The following is a 25,755-nucleotide window of genomic DNA, read 5'->3' on the forward strand; positions in this document are numbered from 1 at the left end:
ATCCCCACTCAGAACTCTGAGATTCTTATTTGGTCTAAACTTCCAACATGTATTTAATCTTTATCATATTTGTCCAACTGTTCCTTTCAAATTACAGCAATGTGAAGTCATTCAGACGCCAAACAGGATTGCATGAAGTGAATAATTAATTGGCGATCGATATTATTGACAGTCTGTATTTACATGGAGGAGTGACTTAGAATTTTGCAGTTAAACATATTGATATATCTGGAATTGTCCATCAGTTTTGCAGAGAATCTGGTTTCCATTTTCACCATGAAGGTGTTACTTCTTCTCTGGTGTCTTTATGTGGTTGCATCAGCAACTGAGCGAGCACCTTCGTAAGTACATTAATATAGTTTCTAATCCTGGTTGCATAAGCTGGATACTATGAGGCAGGTTTATTAGTTTGGTTGCAACCCAGAAGTTGTACAGACAATATCAGTTAGATCGATCAGGAGTTGCATACCTTCTAAGCACTGTGTGCATCAACGCAAACAGTAAAAAATTTATGAACAATGCAAGTTGAAAGATTAATAGAAAGCGAACCTTCCTTTTTAGTCATCATTGCCATTAAAGTTTATTCCTCGCCATGGTTAAAAATTATTTCCAAGCACCGAGTACCTAGAATACAAATTTAAAACAACATCCAGTACGTAGGAATGATTTTGTCTTCAAATAGAAATTTCCAGTGCCTTCACGCAATATCATTTTGTATTTTCCTAATTACCTGCTGTCTTTCTGTAGGACACGAGGAAGTCACAATGGAACTGTTAGGCCCATACATTCATGCCATGCACAATCCTGTGCTTGAAGTCCAGTAGGAATTTTATACAAATAATATTTTCCAGTAATACATTTCACAATTTCCAACTGTTTTGTTTTCCCCCAAAATAAAATCAGGAGCATGTTACAACTATGCTTATGGCTATAAAGTAGCAATTCTGACATTAGAAATCCCTTGTGTAGAGGATTAGTCTTTGAGCGAGGAAGCTTTATAAGGTGCAACTGTTGGCAATGAATTCATAAATGCCTCACTAAATCCTGCAGTAGTAATCAGATCTGCTGAACCAGAGAGGTCATTGTCTTGAATATCTGCCCTCTTTTGCTGTTTGCTCATTCTGACTGATTGTGTGAACTGGAATAAATTGTGTGATTTCCTGGAGACATGAATTTTGAACAACTCGATGTAAATGCATTTCCATGGTTTTCTGTATTCTTTTGCAGAATGTGAATATCATTGGCTGGCCAACATTTTTATTGTCCATTCCTAATTGCCCTTGAAGGTGGTGGTGAGATGCCTTTTTGAACCATGTCAGTCCACCTGTAGGTGTAGTCCACCTGACCCACACACCATTAGGGGCCAAATTCTAGAATTTTGACCCAGTGCCAGTGAAGCAACGGTGATATATTTCAAGATGGTGAATGGCTTGGAGGGGAGCTTGCAGATGGTGGTGTTCCCATGTATCCACTGTCCTTGTCCTTCGAAAGGGAAAGGTTTGTGGGTTTGGAAAGTGCTGCCTGAGGATCTTTGGTGAATTTCTGGGGTGCATCTTGCAGATAGTAAACACTGCTGCTACCGAATGTCGTTGGTGGAGGGGTTGGATGTTGGGCCTGTGTGAAAATCAAGCAATCTGTTTGTCCTAAATGATATCAAGCTTATTGAGTGTTGGTGGGGCTGCACCCATCCAGACAAGTAGGGGGTATTCCATCATACTCCTGACTTGTGCTTTGTAGAGGGTGGACAGTGTTTGGGGGGTTAGAAGATGAGTTACTTGCCACAGTATCCCTAGTCTCTGACTTGTTCTTGTAGCCATTGTGTCTGTGTGCTGAGTAAAGTTGAGTCTTTGGTCAATGGTAACCCCAAGGTTGTTGTTAGTGGGGGATTCATTGATACAATTGAATGTCAAGGGGTAGCGATTGAAATGATGATTTCCAGGCATTTGTGTAGCATGAATGTTACTCACCACTTATCAGTCCAAATGTACATATTGTCCAGAGCGTCTCGCATTTGAACATAAATTGCTTCAGCATCTGGGGAGGTGAAAATGTGTTGCTGGAAAAGCACAGCAGGTCAGGCAGCATCCAAGGAGCAGGAGAATCGACGTTTCAGGCATGAACCCTTCCTGAAGAAGTTGATTCTCCTGCTCCTAGTATGCTGCCTGACCTGCTGCACTTTTCCAGCAACACATTTTCAGCTCTGATCTCCAGCATCTGCAGTCCTCACTTTCTCCTCAGCATCTGGGGAGTCATGAATGGTGCTGGACATTGTGCGATCATCAGCAAACATCTTCACTTCTGATTTTATGATGGAAGGAAAGTCATTGATGAAGCCTCTGAAGATCGTTGGACCTCGGACATGACTCTGGGTAACTCATGCAGAGATGTCCTGGAGGTGAGATGACTGACTTCTGACAACCACAACCACCTTCCTCTGTACCAGGTATGACTGGAACCAAAGAAGAGTTTGCCCCTGATACCAATTTATTTCAATTTGGTTTGGATGCCTTGATGTCAAGGGCTGTCATTCTTGCCTTATTTCTGGAATTCAGCTTTTTTCTCAATGTTTGAACCAAGGCTGTAATGAGGTCAGGAGCTGAGTGGCCTTTGTAGAACCAAACTTGGGCATCACAGAGCAGGCTATTGCTCAACAGATGTGTTTGGTTACACCTTCCATTACTTAACCGATGATGGAAAGTGGACTGATGGATGGCAATTGACTGGGTTGAATTTGGTCTGCTTTTTTTGTGTACAGGACATACCTGAGCAAATTTCCACATTGCTGGGTGGATGCCAACATTGTAGCTGTGTTGGAACAGCTTGGCTGGGACGGCAGCACATTTTGGGCCACAACTCTTCAGGACTTTTGCCGGAATGTTGTTTGGGCACATTGCCTTTGCAGGACCCAGTGCCTGCAACCATTGCTTGATATCACATGGAGTGCAAAGCATTGGCTGAAGATTGCTATCTGTGATGATGGGTACTCTAGAAAGAGGCCAAGATTGATCATTCATTGGGCACTTGTGACTATTGATTGTTGTGAATGTTTCAGCCTTACCTTTTGGCTTGGGCTATTCCATCATTGAGGATGGGGATATTTGCAGAGCCTCCTCCTCCAGGGAGTTGTTCAGTTGTCCACCACTATTCACGACCCAATGTCACAGGACTGAGAGCTTAGATCTGATATGTTGATTGGTGGGATCATTTACTCTGTCTATCACTTGATGCTTAAGCTGTTTGACATACAAGCCGTTTGGTAGTTTCGCCAATATGACACCTCACTTTAAGATATGCCTCATGCTACTCTTGACAATCACTCCTGCATTCTCCATTGAAGCAGGATTGATCCCTGACTTGATGATAATAGCTGAGTGGAGGATATGTTTAGCCATGAGGTTACAGATTGTGTTGGAGTCCAATTCTACTGCTGTTAATGATCCACAACACCTCATGGATGCCCAGTCTTGAGTTGCTAGATTTGTTCAAAGTCTGTTCCATTTAGCACACTGATACCGCCACACAGCAAGTTAGATGGTATTCTTAATGTGAAGGTCAAGCTTCGTCACCACAAGGAGGCGCTATGGAGGCTCAATGGTTAGCCCTGCTGCCTCACACCACCAGGGGCCTGTGTTCAATTCCAGCCTGGGGTGCCTGTCTGTGTGAAGTTTGCACATTCTGCCCATGTCTGTGTGGGCTTCCTCTGGCTGCTCTGGTTTCCTCCCACAGTCCAAAGATGTGCAGGTAAGGTGGATTGGCCGTGCGAAATTGCCCATAATATTCATGGATGTGTGGGTTAGTTGCATTAGTCAGGGGTAAGTGTAGGATAACAGGGGAGTGGAATGGGTCTGGGTGGGTTATTCTTCAGAGAGGTTGGTGTGGACTTGTTGGGCTGAAGTGCAGGTTTCCACACAATGGGGATTCTATGGTCACTGTTACCGATACTGACATAGACAGATAACTTGACTCGACTGATTTTGTGTTGAAGTGGATAATAGTAATTGAGAAAATGAAGGTCCTGAATCAAAGTGTAAGTTCTTATTATTCACTCATAATGTCATCCTAAATGAATCTGAGCATCTCTAATATACTGCACACATCAATAGGAAGCTACTTACCGGATTCCAAGGAGGTGATCAGAAAAAGAAAGACAAATTGCTATATAACGTATTAATACCACAACAAAAAGAAAATTTTTAACAGCAACAGAATGAAAATAAGATCTCTTTTGGATCAAAAATTTCAGAAGGATGTAGGGGATCAATAAAAACTTGGTGCCTGCCTTCTTCCACTGATTTCATCGATAATATGTACTTATGCAGTACCTTGAATGAAATGCTCCAGACTGCTTTGCAGTTTTGATCAACAAATGTCATTTGACAATGAGCCCGCCAAGAAACGTTAGCCCATGTGACCGAAAGCTCGGTTTAATGCTCGGTTTTAAGAAATAAACTAAGTGAGCAGTAATGAGACTTCACAGGGAATATCAGAGTTCAGAGTCATCGGTCTTGGAGAGTTTAAAATAGAGATGGACAAAAGTCCATAACTGCGAAGGGAAAATATAGTGGTGGGATATTGGACCAGAGATAATTCCAGGAGAGAGAGAGGGCACATCTGTGTGGTAAGGTTACTGGAAGAAAATGTAATTGTACTGATTTATTTTTGCTTTTTTTTAGCTATCTGATTACTGCCCCGAATATCATTCACATTGGGGTGGAGGAAACTGTCACTATTCAACTACATGATGGCAATGACAATGTTCACTTTCAAGTTTATTGCTGGGACATAATCAGAAGGAAGAAATGTTCAGAGACGGCATTGTTTACACTAACTTCAGCAAACAATTTCCAGGAGACAAAAACGATCATGGTGAGTTCCCAACAAAATATAATTAAGAATAAAGGTGAAGTTGAATATTTAGATGTTTCAAATGCACATTCCAAAATATGCATGCAACATTTATCATCCAGCACACTCGTCAGACATTTATGCAACATTTATCGTCCCTGGCGCAAAGAACAAAGCTTGATTAAAGAAGTCAAGTTTAATCCTTCTTGCAAAGTGGGAAACGAAGGTGGAGATATGAAGGCAGGATATTAAATAGAGATGGATCCTGACCGTTGTAATCTAGACCCATAATGGTGACAGCATGTCAAATTTTACTTTCCCTGAATGGCATTCACAATAATTTCACAGTGTATGTAATCGTGAGATCAGGCAAGATATCACATAGATATGTGGTGCATCCCAAACATTCATATCCACCAACCTTCTGACCTGATGAAGGAGTGGCACTCCGAGAAGTAGTGCTTCCAAATAAACTTGTTTGACTATAACCTGGTGTTGTGTGATTTTTAACTTTGTCCAACCAAGTCCAACACCAGCATCTCCAAATCTTGGCAACCTTCAATTGATTTCCTTCAATTTTACCCTCTCAGTGATCCATTTTTAGAGTCATAGAGTCTGGCAACATCGTTGTGTCTTATTCTATGAAGACAGAAACCAAACGCATGATCCCGGTATAATTTCTTGGGCTTCTGACTGCAGGTGGTCTGGATTTGTCTTCATAAATCATTATTTTCTTCTGTACATATTTTATTGAAGCATTTATGGTCAATTATCATGCTAGGGGAAAGTGAGGACTGCAGATGCTGGAGATCAGAGTCGAGAGTGTGGTGCTGGAAAAGCACAGCAGGTCAGGCAGCATCTGAGGAGCAGGAGAATCAACGTTTCGGGCATAAGCCCTTCATCGGAAATGATTCCATAATTTTACATTCAAATTCTAGCCCTCCATTGCAGCATTTGAAATTGTCTCCAATCCTCACCCTTGATGCACACTGGGGAACCCATGCAACAAGCTTGTTCCATTTAATTTTTTCTTATTGCACTGTGCGCAGTCTGGTTGTTTCCTCAATGTATTTTTTCAAGCAGAATCATCATGTGCACACTACAGGAAATGCCCCTCCATAATTCAATCACTAGTTTTGTTTGTCCAAACTCTTTGTGATTAAAGTTTACAATTGTACTCTTATTGCATGTATTTCTAATTTCAGCTTTAATGTCCTCCAGGAGGTCTCCACTATTATTTTGAGGCTTATAGATTTTTCCAACAACATTTTCAGCAGCTTGGTGCTTCATATCTTGATGCATACAAATTCCACATCATGATTTTCTGAAACAAAAGTCTTCCTCAGCGTGTACTCTACTCCTCTGTAAACCCAGCTCTCTTTACTTTCTTGTCTCTGTTTGAGTATGCTGTGAGTTAAGTACTGATCCTTGGTCGGCCTTCAGTCATGCCTCTGCAATCTCAAGTACATAATATGATATATTTTATTATATTGTATCTATTGTTGCTGATGCCTCATTATTGCTAATTATCCATATATGAAGACACAAGTATTTAGACTTGTTATCTTTAACTTTGCTTGAAATTTTCTTTTTTTTTATTTTCCATGATGGTCCAATCATTCCTCCTTGTTTTATTCCACATTGCAATTTTGCTTCTTACATTTGTCCATTGATTCTAATCTTCTTTCCACCTCTTCTGCTTCCTTGCTTAGCATTCTACACCCAGTAACACTCTTGGAAAACATTAGCAAGCACTATCTCTTCCCAAACTGAGACCACTGGTATCTGTCTTGCCCAGATAACTCCAACCTTCTTTTACTAGTCCTATCTTGCCCAGAACATGCCTAGAATCTTACTCCCACATCTCCTAAATAATCATCTAGCTTACACTTTTAATTTTGTTCTTGTGAGCAGTATCATTGGAGGTAATTCTGAGAGTATTGCAATTGGGATTCTTCCTTTCAATTTAAGTACTAACTCTATATATCTGGCTCTAGGATTTAATCACGTACCGATGTGTACCACAGCCATTGGCCATTTACCCCCAACCTTCAAAATATTGTGCTGCTGCTCTGAAACATGCTTGAATCTGGCAATAGGGAGGGGCCACATTCCTCTGGAGTCTCTCTTTTTTCTGGTCACTAAAATGTGGAGATGATATTTCCCCACTGCTCTGCTTGGACCCAACATCCTTTTGGACCCCATGCCAATCATTGAAGCACCAAATATAAAAGTTAACCTGAAACTTCTCTACTCCAACATATCACATTTACACCATACACAACATCCCCTCTGTCACACCAGATAGAAACATTTAGCTCATTTTGTCTGTGCTGACCTAAAGACACCTAGATGCCCTTTCTGATGTCATGCGTACAGCCTGGTCTTGCAGTTTACAATACTTGAGGTGTAGGTTCAGGGATTTTTAAAAAGATCTGTGTCTCTGCTTCTATCGCCAACTCGAGCAGTGAATTCCAGATACCCACCACCCTCTGCATGAAAGAAGTTTTTTCTCACCTTCCCTCAACCTTTGCCACTTAGCTTGAACCCATGACCACTACTTTTTTAACTCTCTACCAAAGGAATATACTCCTCCCCTCTACTGCACATCTCCCTCTTACAATTTTGTATACCTCAATTATGTCGTTCTTCAGCCTTCTTTGTTTGAAAGGAAACCACTTCAACATCTCCAAGCTTTCCTCATAGCTACAAGTTTTGATCCCTGGCAACATTCTAGTAAATCTTTTCTGCACTGTCTCCACAGCAATTATATCATTCCTATCGTGTGTTGACCAGAACCTCACACAATACACCAGATGTGGCCTCACCAGTATCTGATACAGTTTCATCATTCTATTCATAATTTTGTGTTCCATACTATTGCCAGTGAAAGAGTGCATTTCATATGACTTTATTCCTATCTTATTCCCATGTACTGCTACCTTTAGGGACCTGTATACTAGCACACCAAGATGCATCAAATTCAATCAAATTTGGAAAACATTAGGTTCCCTTCCTGACAAGTCTGTCTTGTCAGTTAATCTGATCACTTAGGATTGATTCTAACAATTTGACAACCACAGGAAGTAAGACAAACTAGCTTACAACATTATCCTCAGAGCATTCAGTATATCATCCCTTGTTTCTTTTGACAACCTAGGATGTTATTTATTTACCTTTCCACTTTCAAGTTGGTAGTTTCCTGAAATATTTCACTTCTGAGTATGCTTAATTTAATGAACAGTTCACACTTATTCTTAAGTATAATACTGTCATCATTGTCTCCTTTGAAAATAGAAGTAAAAACTGTGCAACACACCCGATGGGCTGTGTTAACTCTGGTTTTGGTAACTCAAAGAATATACATAGAAAAAATTATTCAACATTTGAACATTTACTGGGTAGTTCTTGCTTTCTACAGTCGCACCATTATACATCGACAGATATTCAATTGGCAACAAATGTTGTGATTTCCTTAAAAATCTTCTTTTCCTTTGTTTAGCAAGAAACAAGCTCTACAATCTCCACCTGATTCTGCTTTGTAATTATAAATGGATTAATACATATCATGAAATAAAAGAAAAACAGAAAACACTGGAAATACTCAGTACATTAGGAGAGCTGTAATGACAAAAAAAATCATTTCCACATTTGAGTCCATCTCTGAAAAGAATGGGGAAAACTGAAATATTTGATTGATTTTCAAGAAGGATTGGTGAGGGCACTTATGTAATTGTATAATTGGAAGTAAAAGAAAAAGAAATTGACATTAAGCATGGTTTTCATGTTGAAGTCGATAATTAATCTTCAGACATATTTGACATCTAAATGAACTGGAATACGTTTAATATATGAGTATTCTTATTTATTTGATGGTATTTACATTTATGGGTTCCATACTGCTATTTCAAACTGATGATTTGGTCTTTGAAGCAAAACATCAGGAGGAGGAAATGAATGACATGAAAAATATTGAGAATGGGATACTCTTTGTAGGGTCGGTGTGGACTTGTTGGGCTGAAGGGTCTGTTTCCACACGATAGAGATTCTTAAAAAAATTGTAACAGAAGGAAAAAGAAAGGTTAAAAAAAATGTCTTAAATAGAAAGCAAAAAGTATTGGAGAAGCAGAAGCAGAAGCAGAACTGGCAGCGATTGTGGAACAAGAAATAGAATTAACATGTGTACATGTCTTTGTTCACACTTGCAGGTTTCCCCAAAGAAGGTAAAGGAGCTTTCTCTGTGGCGACGTCGGCGAAAGTATATTTACCTGGCCGCTGAGAGTCGGGAACTTCTCCAGCAGCGAAGGATGGTCCCTATCAAACTGTCTGACAAAAAGGGTTACATTTTCATTCAAACCGATCAGCCAGTTTACACCCCCGGCCAAACTGGTGAGTGCATAAGTTATTGGAGGTTTAGGTGAGCTCGGAATTGTAAATAGGTCTGATCAACACGAACAGATATAATAACAGTTAATATAACAAAACCAACAAGGGAACTTGCAATTCTTGACATTGAACTTAAAACTAGCTATGTATGTACACGTGAAAGTACATATCCCTTTTGATGTGCGTTTGGGTTTCTAAGTGCCATCACAACTTGAAAGGGTTCAGACAAAAATAGACAAGGATGTTGCTGGGGCAGGATTTGAGCTAGAGGCAGAGGTTGACTGGGTTGGGGCTGTCTTTGGAGGCTGAGGAGTGACCTTATTGAGGTTTATAAAATCATGAGAGGCATGGATAGCATAAATAGACAAAGTCTTTTCCCTAGGTGGGGGAGTCCAGAACTAGAGGGCATAGGTTTAAGGTGAGAAGGGAAAGATATGAAAGAGACCTAAGAGACACCTTTTTCACACAGAAGGTGGTGTGAGTATGGAATGAGCTGCCAGAGGAAGTGGTGGAGGCTGGTACAATTACAACATTTAAAAGGCATCTGGATGGTGATATGAATAGGAAGGGTGTGGAGGGATATGGCCAAGTTCTTTCAATGTAAGGGGCCTAACAGGGAAGGCAAATAAACTCAGAGTATGGTTAGAAGCTGGAATATCATAGCAATTATCAAAACATTGCTCACAGATGGACAGGACTGACAACTTAATGTTCCAGGATGCAAAAGTTACAGGAAGGATAGAAAGGGAGGCAAGAGAGGAGGGCGAGTCGCTTTTTTGATAAGGGATAATGTTACAGCTGTACATAGGAAGAATATTCCCAGAAATACATCCAGGGAAGTTACTTGGGTGGAACTGAGAAATAAGAGAGATTTGTATCATCAATAGTCACAGATGAAGTGCTGGAAGACTGGAAGAAGGCTAACATGGTACCACTATTTAAGAAAGGTGATAAGGACAAGCCAGGGAACTATACACCAGTGAGCCTGTTGTTGGAGGGTACGCTGAGGGTCAGGATTTCCATGTTTAGAAAGGGTAGGGGTAGGACTAGGCAGCATGGCTTTGTGCGTGGGAAATCATATCTCACTCACTTGATTGAGTTTTTTGAAGAAGTAACAAAGAAGATTGGTAAGAGCAGAGTGGTGGACATGATCTATATGGACTTCAGTAAGCATTGGAGAAGGTTCTCCATGAGAGACTTGTTAGCAAGGTTGGATCTCAGGGAATACAGGGAAAGCTAGCCATTTGGATACAGAATAGGCTTGAAGCTAGAAGACAGAGTCATACAGTTGTAGAGTCATAGAGATGAACAGCACGGAAACAGACTTTTCGGTCCAATGTGTCCATGCCAACCAGATATCCCAACCCAATCTAGTCCCACCTGCCAGCACCCGGCCCATATCCCTCCAAACCCTTCCTAATCATATACACATCCAAATGCCTCATAAATGTTGCAATTATACCAGCCTCCACCACTTCCTCTGGCAGCTCATTCCATACACGTATTATCTTCTGTGTGAAAAAGTTGCCCCTTAGGTCTCTTTTATATCTTTCACCTCTCACCCTAAACCTATGCCCTCTAGTTCTGGACTCCCCAACCCCAGGGAAAAGACTTTGTCTATTTATCCTATGCATGCCCCTCATAAATTTGTAAACCTCTATAAGGTCACCCCTCAGCCTCCGATGCTCCAGGGAAAACAGTCCCAGCCTGTTCAACCTCTCCCTATAGCACAAATCCTCCAACCATGGCAACATCCTTGTAAATCCTTTCTGAAGGCTTTCAAGTTTCACAACATCTTTGTGATAGGAAGGAGACCAGAATTGCACGCAATATTCCAACAGTGGCCTAACCAATGTCCTGTACAGCTGCAACATGACCTCCCAACTCCTGTACTCAATACTCTGACCAATAAAGGAAAGCATAGCAGATGCCTTCTTCACTATCTGATCTACCTGCGACTCCACTTTCAAGGAGCTATGAACCTGACTTCAGGGTCTCTTTAGAACATGGCACAGTACAGCACAGAACACGCCCTTCAGCCCAGGCTGTTGTGCCGACCATTGATCTTCATGTAAGGTAAACCTAATGTACGAACCGTCAAATTTCTGTGACCATATGCATGTCCAGCAGTCTCTTAAATATCCCCAATGACCTCACTTCCACAACTGCTGCTGGCAATACATTCCATGCCCTCACAACCCTCTGCATAAAGAACCCATCTCTGACATCCCCTCTATACTTTCCGCCAAACAGCTTAAAACTATGACCCCTCATGTTAACAATTTCTGCCCTGGGAAAAAGTTTCTAGCTATCAATTCTATCTCTGCCTCTCATTATCTAGTACACCTCAATTAGGTCCCCTCTCTTCCTTATTTTTTCCAATGAGAAAAGTCCGAGCTCAGTCAACCTCTCTTCATAAGATAAGCCGTCCATCCCAGGCAGCATCCTGGTAAACCTCCTCTGAACCCTCTCCAAAGCATCCACATCTTTTCTATAATAGGGGGACCAGAACTGGACGCAGTATTCCAAGTGCAGTCTAACCAAAGTTTTATAGAGCTGCAACAACAATTGGTCAGCAACATTCCCTAGGACCCTAAGTCTGTACGTCCTGCTATGATATGCTTTCTCAAAATGCAGCACCTCGCATTTATCTAAATTAAACTCCATTTGCCACTTCTCATCCCATTGGCCCATCTGATCAAGATCCCATTGTAATCTGAGGTAACCTTCTTCCACTACACCTCCAATTTTGGTGTCATTTGCAAACTTACTAACTATACCTCTATGCTCACATCCAAATCATTTATGTCAATGATGAAAAGTAGTGGACCTAGCACTGATCCTTGTGGCACTCCACTGGTCACAAGCCTCCAGTCTGCAAGAACACAGCGTCGGAGGCTGAGAGGTGATGTGTAGAGATTCATAAAATTATGAGGGGCATGGATAAGATAAATGGACAAAGTCTTTGTCCTGGTGTGAGGGGATCCAAAACTAGTGGGCATAGGTTTAGGGTGAAAGGGGAAAGATATAAAAGAGACCTAAGGGGCAACTTTTACACACAGCGGGTGGTGCGTGTATGGAATAGAGGAAGTGGTGGAGGCTGGTACAATTGCAACATTTAAGAGGCATCTAGATGGGTATATGAATAGGAAGGGTTTGGAGGGATATGGGCCGGGTGCTGGCAGGTGAGACTAGATTGGGTTGGGATATCCAGTCAGCATGGCTGAGTTGGACCGAAGGCTCTGTTTCCATGCTGTACATCTCTATGACGCTATCAGTGACAGTGACTGTTTAAGTGGGTCTGAGTTTGTTTGCAAACATGATTGCAACTGTGCATGTGTGCAGACTGAGCATCTATTTATCATTCAGGAACTGACAATTGGTTATTTGTGTTTACGTTAATGTTTCTCTAAGACTTTTGTCTTATTTGTGTAAATGTAACTGTGAATGTGTCTGTGTTAATGATATTTGTGTACCTTTGTGTGTCTTCTGTATCTGGATGTAGATGTACATGCCTGGCTGACAGAGTAAATCATGCTCCGTGTCTTTGTCAATCACTGTGAGTAATTGTGCAGAAGGTTTGATGACAGCATTTTGGTGACTATATGTGACTGGTGTCTGTATCTGAAAAGTAGCAGTCAGTGTGATTCAATGTGTAGCAGACAATGTAATCCAATGTGTAGCAGACAGTGTAATTCAAGGTGTAGAAGACAATGTGATTCAATGTGTAGCATACAGTGTGATTCAATGCGTAGCAGACAGTGTGATTCAATGTGTAGCAGAGAGTGTGATTCAATGTGTAAAGACAATGTGATTCAATGTGTAGCAGACAGTGTGATTCAAGTTGTAGAAGACAATGTGATTCAATATGTAGCAGACAGCGTGATTCAATTTTTGGCAGATAGTGTGATTCAATGTGTAGCAGACAGTGTGATTCAATGCGTAGCAGACAGTGTGATTCAATGTGTAGAAGACAATGTGAATCAATGTGTAAAGACAATGTGATTCAATGTGTAGAAGACAATGTGATTCAATGTGTGGAAGACAGTATGATTCAATGTGTAGCGAACAGTGTGATTCAATGTGTAGAAGACAATGTGATTCAATGTGTAGAAGACAGTGTGATTCAATGTGTAGAAGACAATGTGATTCAATGTGTAGCAGACAGTATCATTCAATGTGTAGGAGATAGTGTGATTCAATGTGTAGAAGACAGTGTGATTCAATGCGTAGCAGACAGTGTGATTCAATGTGTAGCAAACAGTGTGATTCAATGTGTAGCAGATAGTGTGATTCAATGTGTAGAAGACAGTGTGATTCAATGTGTAGCAGACAGTGTGATTCAATGTGTAGCAGACAGTATGATTCAATGTGTAGTGGACAGTGTGATTCAATGTGTAGTGGACAGTGTGATTCAATGTGTAGTGGACAGTGTGATTCAATGTGGATGAGAAGTTGGCTAAAGGATAGGAAACGGAGGGGAGGCATAAATTGGCATTTCTCAGATTGGAGACAAGTTGAAAGGAATTGGGGTTTAGATCCTTTTTTGTTCTAATTTATATAAACGGGTTGGAGATGGATGTTGTCAGCAAAATCTTGTAATTGGCAGATGATACTAAGCCAGGGAGAATAGTGAATTGTGAGGATGATGCTGAGCAACTTTATTATTTAAGGAAGGTTTTTAAAGCTCTGGAAAGAATTCAAATGAGATTTACATGAAAGATACCAGTAATGAGGGATTTTAGATACAGGGAATGATTAGAAAGATTGGACTTATTCGACTTGGAGAAGCGATGATTAGGAGTTGATAATACATTTTAAGGTTTAAATGCGTTTTTCAAATAGATTCAAAAACAGCTTCTTCCCACTGCTATCAGACATTTGAATGGATCTCTCAAATGTTAATTCTGATCTCTCTCCCTCTTTCTGGGGCTGCAACACTGCATTCTGTACTCTGTTCTGCTATCCTAATGCACATTATATGCCGCGATCCGGTAATATAACACATAAAATCACACTTTTGACCTTACCTCAGCACATGTGACAACAGTACATCAATCAGTAATGAGGGGTTACAACTTCAAGATTGTCAGCAAGAGAGCTAGGAGGGAGATGAGGAGAAACGTCTTTACTCAGAGTTGTTAGGATGTGGAATACGTCATGTGAGAGAATTGTGGAGGCAGATTCCAAGGGACATTTCAAAAGACAGCTGGATACAGAGTTGAAAGTATTAGTTTAGAGGGACACAGAGTTTAGAGGGATACAGAGCTAGGGCTGAGGGAGCAATGGTATGAGCTGGGGAGCTCTTTTGGGAGCTGATGCAGAAATGTTAGACTGAATGGCCTAGAACCAAAAACTGCACAGCACAGAAATGAGGCCTTCAATTCACGATATTGTGCCAAACCTGACACCAAATGAATCTAATCCCTTCTGCCTGCTATTGGTCCATATCCCCCCATTCATACAGCTACAGAGCCCTACAGCATGGAGACAGGCCCTTTGGCTCAAACTGGTCCATGCCAACTAAAACGTCCATCCATGCGAACACCATTTCCCTGCTCTTGGCCCATATCCTTCTAATCCTTTTCACTACATGTATTTGTCCAAATGCATTTTAAATGTTGTTAATGTACCCTCCTCCAACCACTTTTACTGGCTGCTTATTCCATACACGTACTACCCTTTGTGTAAAAAGGTTGTGCCTCAGGTTCCCTTTATTCTTTCCCCTCTAATCTTAAACTGATGCCCTCTAGTCCTCAATGTCCCAAACCTGGGGAAAAAACTGAGTGCATTCACCCTAACCATGCCTCTCATAGTCTTATATACCTCTATAAGGTCTCTCCTCAGTCTCTTACGCTCCAAAGGTAAAAGTCTTAGCTTGTTCAACCTCTCCCTATAACTCAGACACTTGAGTCCAGGCAACATCCTTGTAAATTTCTTCTGCACGCTTTCCAGTTTAACAATATCATTCCTATAACAACATGATCAAACCTGAACACAATACTACAAGTGCAGCCTCACCAATGCACTGTATAACTGCAACATAACTTCCCAACTTGTAAGCTCAATGCCCTGGCTGATAAAGGCCAGTGTGTCAAAAGCCTTCTTCTCTGCCCTGTCCACCTGTGACTCCACTTTCAGGGAACTGTGAATGTGAACTCCAATGCTCCTCTGTTCCACTACACTCCTTCAGGCCCTATCATTCACCGTGAAACTCCTATCTTGATTTGACTTTCCAAAATGAAAGAACAGACACTTATCTATAATAAACTCCATTTGCTATTTCTCAACCCACTTCCCCAGCTGATTAAAGTCCTGCTACAATTTATGATAACTGTCCTCTCTGTCCACAATACCGCCTACTTTAGTGTTACCAACAAAATTGCTGTGTCTTGTATATCCTCATCCAAATCATTGAAATAGATAACAAACAATAATGGGTGCTGCATGGACTGCTGAGGTACTCCACGACTCACAGGCCTCCAGTTTGACAAGCATCCTTCCATTATTACCCCCTGCTTCCTACCATCAATCCAATATTGTATCCAGTTTACCAGCTTGCCCTTGATTTCCAGAGCAGCCTACCATGTGGAACCTTATCAAAGGCTTTACTGAAATTTCTTGTATATCCTTGTGCCAATCTAAAAGTTCCATAGGGTACCTACAGTGTGGAAACAGGCTCTTCAGCCCAACAAGTCCACACCGACCCTCTGAAGAGTAACCCACCCAGACCCATTCCCCTAGCCTATCATCCTATATTTACCCCCAACTAATGCACCTAACCTACACATCGCTGAACATTATGGATAATTTAGCATGGTCAATTCACCTAACCTGCACACCTTTGGACAATGGGAGGAAACAAAGCACTCAGAAGAAACCCACGCAGACATAGGGAGAATGTGCAAACTCCACACAGTTGCCTGAGGTTGGAATCGAACCTGGATCCCTGGCTCTGTGAGGCAGCAGGCTACCCACTGTGCCACTGTGCTGCCATAAATGCCCTCAGTTTACTGGCCTCCACAATCATGCATGGCAGTGCATTCCAGACTCTTCTCAGTCTCTGTGCCAAAAAAACCTGACCCTCACGTCTCTTTGAACTTAGCCCCTCTCACCTTCAATTCTTGCCTCCCAGCATTGGACATTTTAACCTTGGGAAAAAGATCCTGATTCTCAGCCCTAACCATGCATCACATAATTTGATAAACTTTTAATAAGTCCCCCCGCAGCCTCTGCCGCTCGAGAGAACAATTGAGCTTTTTCTAGCCACTCCTTAGCGGTCAGGCAACATCCTGCCAATCCTCTTCTGGTAAAGCAGTCCTGAAGAAGGGTTATGCCTGAAAGGTTATACTCTTTAAGTACCATGTGAGCTGCTGTGCTTTTTCCAGTGTTACACTTTATTGACAAAGCCTCTCTATCCTTCCTGTAACTTGCCGACCAGAATTGAATGCAATGCTCTAAGTGTGGCCTAAACAAAGCCTTATAAGACTACAACATGACATCTTAATATCTGTACTCATTTTCCCCAGCAATAATTGCAAGCATGCCATATGCCTTCTTTACTACCTTATCTGCTTCTGTGGCCACTTTCAGGAGGCTATGGGCTTGAACCCCAAGATCCTTCTCTACATCAGTGCTGTTCAAGATCCTGCAATTAGCCGCATACTTGTCCGTAACATTTGATCTCCTAAAGTGCAGCATCTCACATTTAACTGGATTAAACTCCATCTGCTATATCTATTTCCCACTCTATCCTTTGACAACCTTCTACACTAACCACATCTCCAATGACCTTTGTATCATCTGCAAACTTATTCACCCACCCATTTACATTTCCATCCAAGTCTTTTATTTATATATAAGTGTCACAAACAGCAGAAGTTGTAACATAGATCCCTGCAGAACACCACTAGTCATGGACCTCCCCCTGAGAAAAACCATTCTGCCAACAATCTCTGACTTCTCTGGGCAAGCCAAATCTCAATCCACATGGTCAAATTCATTGTGGATCTCATTGCATCTTAATGTTCTGGATGAGCCTACCATAAGGGACCTTGTGGAAAGAATGACTGCAATCTATATAAATAACATAATCTACCCTCATCGATCACTTTGTCACTTCCACAAAAAAATCAATCAAGTTAGTAAGTCATGACATGCCCATGCTTTTCCAAACGTGCATAACTCCAATCCCTAAGAATTCTCTCTAATAGCATCTCAAAAACTGATGTGAAACTCACCAGTCTATAGTTTTCTGGAATATCCTTATTTCCCTTCTTGAAAAGAGGGCATCATGGTGGCACAGTGGTTAGTACTGCTGCCTCACAGCACCTGAGACCTGGGTTCAATTCCCGCCTCAGGCGACTGACTGTGTGGAGTTTGCACATTCTCCCCGTGTCTGCGTGGGTTTCCTCTGGGTGCTCCGGTTCCCTCCCACAGTCCAAAGATGTGCAGGTTAGGTGAATTGGCCATGCTAAATTGCCCGTAGCGTTAGGTAAGGAGTAAATGTAGGGGAATGGGTCTGGGTGGGTTGCGCTTCGGCGGGTCAGTGTGGACTTGTTGGGCCGAAGGGTCTGTTTCCACACTGTAATGTAATCTAATGTAATTAGCTACTCTCCAGTGGTTAGCAAAGATTTCAGCCTGTAAAATTGCATGAATCTATGTTTCTAAATATTAATTGGTCATTGAGTCATAGAAAATGAAAACAATACATTTGGTCCAATTCATCCGTGCTGACCCAGTTTCCCAAACTAAACTAATGCCCATTTGCCTGTATTTGGTCCATATCCCTTCAATCCTCTTCTGTCTCTGTACCTGTCCAAATGTCTTTGAAATTTTTGTTGGTTGTTCTGCTATAATGCACGTTTGGTCAATGCGAATTGACAATAACGCAATTTATGAAGCGGGGACACTGTTTCTAAAGTGTGAGCTTTTAAAACATGTGTTGGCTAAAACACGATTGCATCACCAACTCTTTAAGTGTGATTTTTATATAGCGCAGGGTTGCACAAGAATGCAGCCAGCACGTTATAGAAGAACTACCAGAAATTATACCCTCTTCTACCACTTCCTCTGGCAGCTCATTCCATATATACACCAACATCTGTGTGAAAAAGCTGACCCTTCGAACTCGGAAATCTTCCCCCTCATCTTAAAGAAGGATTCTGGGTAATCAAAGATGGAGGATGGGACAAAATTGTGGCTATAAGAGGTTTTGAGGATTTTGTTCAGTGTTGGGGCTGATTCCCTCGAGTTCTAGGAGGAGTAGTTGCTATCTTATAAACGGTTGCATTGTTTTGAAACTTTGGGAAAGAAGATCAAAGGAAGAAGGGAGTCAAAGACAGTGGACATTCTCATACAGAGAAAGAAACCTACGCTGCTGTCTGACCAAGCAGGAACCTGCATAGCTACTGCCTTTGCTGTCTATTTGCAAGTATCTCTGAACATTGGAGTTTGTTTGAAGATAAATAAACAAACAGTGAAATTCACAGCTTAACTTGGAGAAACCTGTGTGTGGGAGCTCACAGCAGGGGGACAGCTTGGTGGCTTTTTAAAGCGCAACATTACCGGTTTTCGAGTGTAAATGTACAATAGTAAATAGAGTGAGGTTTTTTATTATATTTTGTTATTGAGATCTGTCTCTTGATTAAAGTTTAAAAAATATAATAACATAGGTAACAAGCTCGCCTGGAGCGGTGTTTTAATGTAGTAAGACTGTGCTACTTTCTGGGTCTGTAAATTGTTAACCTGCAAAGAGGGCCTTTAATAGAGTGACGTGCCCTTCCTTTTGGATTTGGGAGTTTAGGGAGAGAGTTTCTATCTTATGTCTGCAAGAAGTGTGTTTGGTTGTGAATCTTATTGGATTGCATGGATTGTTTTGAGTGACAGTTAAAAAAAATGAGAAATTTACAGAAGTCATGGGATGTGATGGATGGCAGTTTGCGGGAGGGAGGTAAATCGAAGTTATAGCCAGGTAGTTGGGTGACCTCCAGGACAGGTAGGAAATGGAGGCAGGAAGTGCAAGAGACTCCTGTGGCTAACTCCATCACAAACAAGTATGTTGTTTTGGAAATTGAAGGGAGAGATGGACTATCAGGGGAATGTAGCACTGATAGGTTTCTGGTACTGAGACTAGCTCTAATGTAATGAGGGATATGCCTGGTTCCAAACGATCGATTGTAATGGGAGACTCCCTAGTCAGAGGCACAGGCAGATGATTTTGCGGCTGATAGTGAGACATTAGAATAATGCGCTGCCTCCCTGAAGCCAGGATCTAGGATATCTCAAAGGGGAGTGGGATCAGCAGGAGCTCATTGTACACATTGGAACTAATGACATAGGAGGAGAAAAGGACAAGATTCTGAGGACAGAATATAGGAAGTTAGGCAGGAATTTACAAAGTAAGTCCTCAAAGGTAGTAATATTTGGATTACTCCCAGTGATACAAGCTAGTGAGAGTAGAAATAGAAGGATAGAGCAGATGCACGGGGCCCAGGGAGACAGTAAGAAAAGTGATCAGCCAGAGGCTGGTATAGTTGGGGAAAAAGAGTAAGTGAAATAGATAGGGTAGGCAGGTAAACAAAATACAGATCATTCTGCTATAACGTGTGTTTCGTCAACATGAATTCGCTGTAAAATGATTGAACAAGGGATACTCTTTTTCGAAAATAAGAACTTTTAAAATGTGTGTTGGCTATAGGGTGATTGCATTGCCAACACCTTAATGTTATTTGTATTGTGTGATTCATGTATAGCGCAGGGTCACACAGGAACACAACTATTGTGCTGTGGATGAAATAGCTGTCGAGAATGTGGTAGGACTGATGAATTTAACTGCACTTATTTCAATGCAAGTGGCCTAACTGGTTCAGCTGATGAACTCAGGGCATGGTTAGGAACTTGGGACTGGGAGATCATAGCAATTACAGAGACATGGCTCAGTGATGGACCAGACTGGCGGCTTTATGTTGCAGGGTACAGATGCTACAGCAAGCATCAAAAGGCGGGCAAGAGAGAAGCAGGAGTGGAGTTTTTGATTCGGGATAACAGCTGCATTTAGGGAGGATAATAAGTGCAGGGAATTCCTGCGGGAGGTTATTTGGGTGGAACTGAGAAATTAAAAAATGGATGATCGCCTTATTGGGATTTCCAATAAATGCCCCCTAGTAGTCAGCAGGAAATTGAGAAACAAATTTGTAAGGAGATGTCAGTTATCTGTAGGAATATTAGGGTGATTATGGTAGGAGATTTTAATTTTCCAAACATAGACTGGAACTGCCATTGTGTCAGAGGCTTGGATAGAGAGGAATTTGACACAGTACATGGATGTACCTACTAGAGAAGGTGCAAAACTTAACCTACTCTTGGGAAATAAGGCGTGGCAGGTGACTGAGGTGTCAGTGGGGGAGCACTTTGGAGCCAGTGACCATAATTTCCTTTACTTTTAAAATAGTGATGGAAAAGGATAGACCAGATCTAAACATTAAAGTTCTATATTAGAGGAAGGCCAATTTTGATGGTATGAGGCAGGATTGTTCAAAAGTTGATTGAGGGCGGATGTTCACTGGTGAACGGTCGGCTGGAAAATTGGAAGCCTTCAAACAGGAGATAATGAGATTCCAGTGGCAGTATGCTACTGTTAGGTTGAAGGGCATGGCTGGTCAGAGTACGGAATGCTGGATGACCAGAGAAATTGAGGTTTTGGTCAAAAATGAGAAGGAAGCATATGTCAGATATAGACAGCAGAAAGTGAGTGATTCCCAAAAGTGTATAAAAGCAGTAGGAGAAAACTTAACAGGGAAATCAGAAGAGCAAGAAGGGGACAGGAGATAGCTTTGGAACATAGGGTTTAATAAAATCCAAAGGGATTCTATAAATACATTAATGACAAAAGGGTAACAAGGGAGATAATAGGGCCCCTCAAAGATCAGCATCCACAGGAAATGGAGGGGTGGGGGTGCATACTGAATGAGTATATTGCACCAGTGGTTTCTAGGCAAAACGATATCGAAAACAGACATGGGGAAATATATGGTGCTGGATGTCTTAAAATGCATAAATCCTTGGGACTTCATGACGTGTGCCCTTGAACACTGTGGGAAGCTAGGGAAGTGATTTCTGGACCCCTTGCTGAAATAATTGTACCATCAATAACCAGAGTTTAGGTGTTGGATGTCTGTAAGTTGGTTGACATTCTGCCACTATTTAAGAGAATTGTTAAGGAAAAGCCAGGGAACTATTGACCAGTGAGTTTGACATCGGTGGTGGGAACATTGTTGAAGGGAATCCTGAGGGACAGCATTTACATGTATTTGGAAAAGCAAGGACTGATTGGCGATAGTCAGCATGACTTTGTGCGTGGGAAATTGTGTCTCAATAACTTCAGTGAATTTTCTTTTGTCGAAGCAACAAAGACAATTAATGAAGGCAGAACAGTAGACGTGATCTATATGGACTTCAGTAAGGCATTCAACAAGGTTTCTCACTGTAGACTGGTTAGCAAGGTTAGATCATATGGAATTGAGGGAGAATTAACTATTTGAATACATACCTGACTCGAAGGTAGAAGACAGATGGTGATGGTGAGGGTTGCTTGTCAGTCTAGAGATCTGTGACCAGCAGTGTGCCACGAGGATCGGTGCTGGGTCCGATGCTTTCATCATGTATATAAATGATTTATAAATTCATAAGATATAGGAGCAGAATTGGGCCATTCAGCCTATTGAGTCTGTTCCGCCATTCGATCATGGCTGATATGCCCCTAACCCCCATTTTCTTGCCTTCATCCCATAACCCTTCAACCCATTCCCAATTAAAAACCTTTCTAATTCTTCCTCAATCTTACTCACTGTGCCAGCATCCACCACACTTTGTTGGCGTGAATTCCACAGATTCACAATCTTTTGGGCGAAGTGGTTTCTCCTCAACTCTGTTTTAAATTTGCTAGCCCTTATCCTAAGGTTAGGCCCTCTCTTCCCCACAAGAGGAAACACGTGCTCCATGTCTACTTTATCAATGTCATCTTGATTACTTCAATTTGCTGTCCCCTAATTCTTCCAAAATTACAGAGAGTATAGGTCTTAATTGCTTCATCTCTCTTCATATGACAAGCCCCTCATGCCTGGGATCAGTCTTATGAACCTCCTCTGAACTGCCTCCAATGCCACTCCAGATGCAATCTCACCAACAATACTGCCTTACCTTTATATTCTATTCCAATAGCTTTAAAGGCCAACATTCCATTTGCTTTCTTTACTATCTGTTGTACCTGCATGTCAGTTCTTTGTGACTCGTGAAGAGGACACCCTGGTCCCTCAGCACCGGAGCACCTCGAAGTCTCTCCCCATTTAGATAAAAGGTCACCTTCCCCATTTTTTCACCAAAATGTATGACCTTTCACTTCACCATCGGCCACATTTTGGCCCACTCTCCTCACCTATCAACATCCATTTGTGAGGTTCTTCGAAGAACTCCAGTAGATTAGTCAAACATGATTTGACCTTCATAAAACCATGCTGACTCTGATGGATAGCATTTTGTCTATCCAAATGTCCTGGTATTGCTTTCTTGATAATTGATCCTCACACTTTCGCAACAACAGATGTTAAACTAAGTGATATGTAATTTCCCACAAATTGCCCCACTACCTTTTTGAATAACAGTGTTACGTGAGCATTTTTCCAATCCACTGGAACATTTCACGTGTCCAGGGAACTTTGGAATATTGTAACCAATGGATTTGGAATATTGTAACCAGTATCTCCGCTGCCAGTTCTTTTAATAACCTAGCTTGTAGGTCATCAGGCCCAGGGACTTGTCTGCCCTCAATCCTCATAATTTTGCAGATTACCTTTTCCCAATTGATCTTGGTTGTTCTAAGTTCTAACCTTTCTATCACCCTGACTTGTCTGTTCCAACAGGAATGGTAGGTTTGTCCTCCACAGTGAAAACTGAGGCCAAGCTTGGAGGTATTTTGTTCAGTTTTGGTCACCTTGCTACTGGAAAGAAAGTAGATTAAATTTATAAGGATGTTGTCAGGACTCAACTGTCTGAGTTACAGGGAGAGGTTGAACACGCAAAGAAGTTTTTCTTTAGAATGTAGGATACTGAGGTGGGGGTGGGAACCTTCTAGAAGCGTGTAAGATCATGAGAGGCATGGATAAGGTGAATGCACTCAGTCTTTTCACCAGGTTGGTTAATCAAGGACGGGAAGGCATCATTGAAGTTTAGAGCAGGAAGAGTAAAAGGGAACATGAAGAACAACTTTTTTACACAGAGATTCACAGGTGGAATGAGCTGTCAGTGGAAGTAGTTGAAATGGGTACATTAACAACACTTAAAAGGCATTTGGACAAATACATAGATAGAATAGCTTAACAGGGAGATGGGCCAAGTGTAGGGAAATGAAGTTTGTATGAATTGATATTTTGGCTGGCATGGACCAGTTTGCTCCAAAGGGCCTGTTCCCTTGCTGTAGGATGTTTGACTCTGTGACTCTCAGTATTGATTTAACATCTCTGCCATTTCAGTGTTCCCACTATTAACTCTCCACTTTCATCTTCCAGGGGACAAACATTCACCATAGCAACTCTCTCCCTTTTATATAACTACAGAAACTTTGGATGTGAACATAGGAGTTATGGTTAGTAAGTTTGCAGATGACACCAAAATTGGACGTGCAGCGGACAGCGGAGAAGGTTACCTCAGAGTACAACAGGACATTGATCAAGTGGGCCAAAGGGCTTGGACTGACAAATGGAGTTTAATCTAGACAAATGTGAAGAATTGGAATTTGGATAGGCAAATCAGGGCAGGATGCATACACTTAAAGGTAAGATCCTTGGGGGTGCTGCTCAACAAAGAGAACTTGGAGTGCAGGTTTGTGGTTCCTTGAAATTGGAGTTGCAGGTAGATAGGATAGTGAAGAAGGCATTTGGTATGCTTTCCTTTATTGGTCAGTGCTTTGAGTTTTGGAATGGGGAGTAACAGCGGTACAGGACAGTTTGGTCAGGCCCAAACTGTTTGTTGTTTCAAGTGCTTTGGTCACTTTTTGAATACTGTGTGCAATTCTAGTCTCCTTGCTATAGCAATGATGTGATCAAATTTGAAAGGGTTCAGAAAAGATTTGCATGGATGTTTCCAGGGTTAGAGGGTTCCAGCTATAGACAGAAGTTGGGGCTGTTATCCTTGGAGCATTGGAGGCTGAGGGGTGATCTTATAGAGATTTACAAAATCATGAGGGGCATGGATAGGGTAAATAGATTTGCAGCAGTACTACTGACCAAGCTTGTCAGGCATGAAAACAAATAGCTGCTCGAACATGTCTATGGCTGGTGGTGAGGGAACTGACGAGTGTTAAAAACATACTTGACCTTATCTTTCTCAATCTGCCGGTACACATGCGTCTGTCCATGATGGTACCAACAATAAGAGTGACCACCTCACAGTCCTTTGTGGAAATGAAGCCTTACCTTCACAATGGGAACGTCTTCCATTGTGTTGTCTGGCACTATCATTATGCTAATTGTACAGATTTTGAATAAAACTTGCATCTCAAGACTGGACATTGATGAAGCACTGTGGGCCAACAACAGTAAGAAAATTGTACTCCAGCACAAACTGGAGATTCATAGAACATAGAACATAGAAAAATACAGCGCAGTACAGGCCCTTCGGCCCTCGATGTTGCGCCCACCGAAGCCTACCTAACCTACACTAGCCCAATAACCTCCATATGCTTGTCCAATGCCCACTTAAATGACCATAAAGAGGGAGAGTCCACCACTGCTACTGGCAGGGCATTCCATGAACTCATAACCCACTGAGTAAAAAATCTACCCCTAACATCTGTCCTATACCTACCACCCCTTAATTTAAAGCTGTGTCCCCTAGTAACAGCTGACTTCATTAGCGGAAAAACGTTCTCACTGTCAACCCTATCTAAACCCCTAATCATCTTGTACACCTCTATCAAATCTCCCCTAAACCTTCTTTTCTCCAATGAGAAAAGCCCCAAGTGCCTCAGCCTTTCCTCATACGATCTTCCTACCATACCAGGCAACATCCTGGTAAACCTCCTCTGCACCCGTCCCAGTGCCTCCACATCCTTCCTATAGTATGGCGACCAAAACTGTACACAATACTCCAGATGCGGCCGCACCAGAGTCTTATACAACTGCAACATGACCTCAGGACTCCAGAACTCAATTCCTCTACCAATAAAGCCCAGTACACCATATGCCTTCTTCACAGCACTATTCATGGCCTAGCAAATCCCCAGTCAACTCTTACCAACAATCTAGGGATCAACCCTGGGTCAATGGAGAGTTCAGGGTGGCATGACAGGAACAGCACAACGTATAACTAAAATCAAGGAGTGAATTTGGTAAAGTTACCAAACAGGATTATATGTGATTCTGGATTAGTGGTGCTGGAAGAGCACAGCAGTTCAGGCAGTATTCAAGGAGCAGCGAAATCGACGTTTCGGGCAAAAACCCTTCACCCCACAAACACCAGATCAGATCT

The 25,755-nt window shown here is 41.8% G+C and overlaps 1 protein-coding gene across 1 annotated transcript in view; it reads left to right on the plus strand.

Annotated features, from left to right (window-relative positions):
• Positions 1-232: 232 nt before the first annotated feature.
• The window catches only part of LOC140455522 (complement C4-A-like), a 271,191-nt gene continuing 245,668 nt past the window's right edge, over positions 233-25,755 (plus strand). The window contains exons 1-3 of the mRNA XM_072550468.1: positions 233-341; positions 4,674-4,866; positions 9,054-9,234. Coding sequence (XP_072406569.1) covers positions 277-341; positions 4,674-4,866; positions 9,054-9,234 — 439 coding nt within the window. The 5' untranslated portion in view covers positions 233-276. The remainder of the gene's footprint in view (positions 342-4,673; positions 4,867-9,053; positions 9,235-25,755) is intronic.

This window comes from Chiloscyllium punctatum, chromosome 30, assembly GCF_047496795.1.
Source record: "Chiloscyllium punctatum isolate Juve2018m chromosome 30, sChiPun1.3, whole genome shotgun sequence".
In the NCBI taxonomy this organism is placed as follows: domain Eukaryota; kingdom Metazoa; phylum Chordata; class Chondrichthyes; order Orectolobiformes; family Hemiscylliidae; genus Chiloscyllium; species Chiloscyllium punctatum.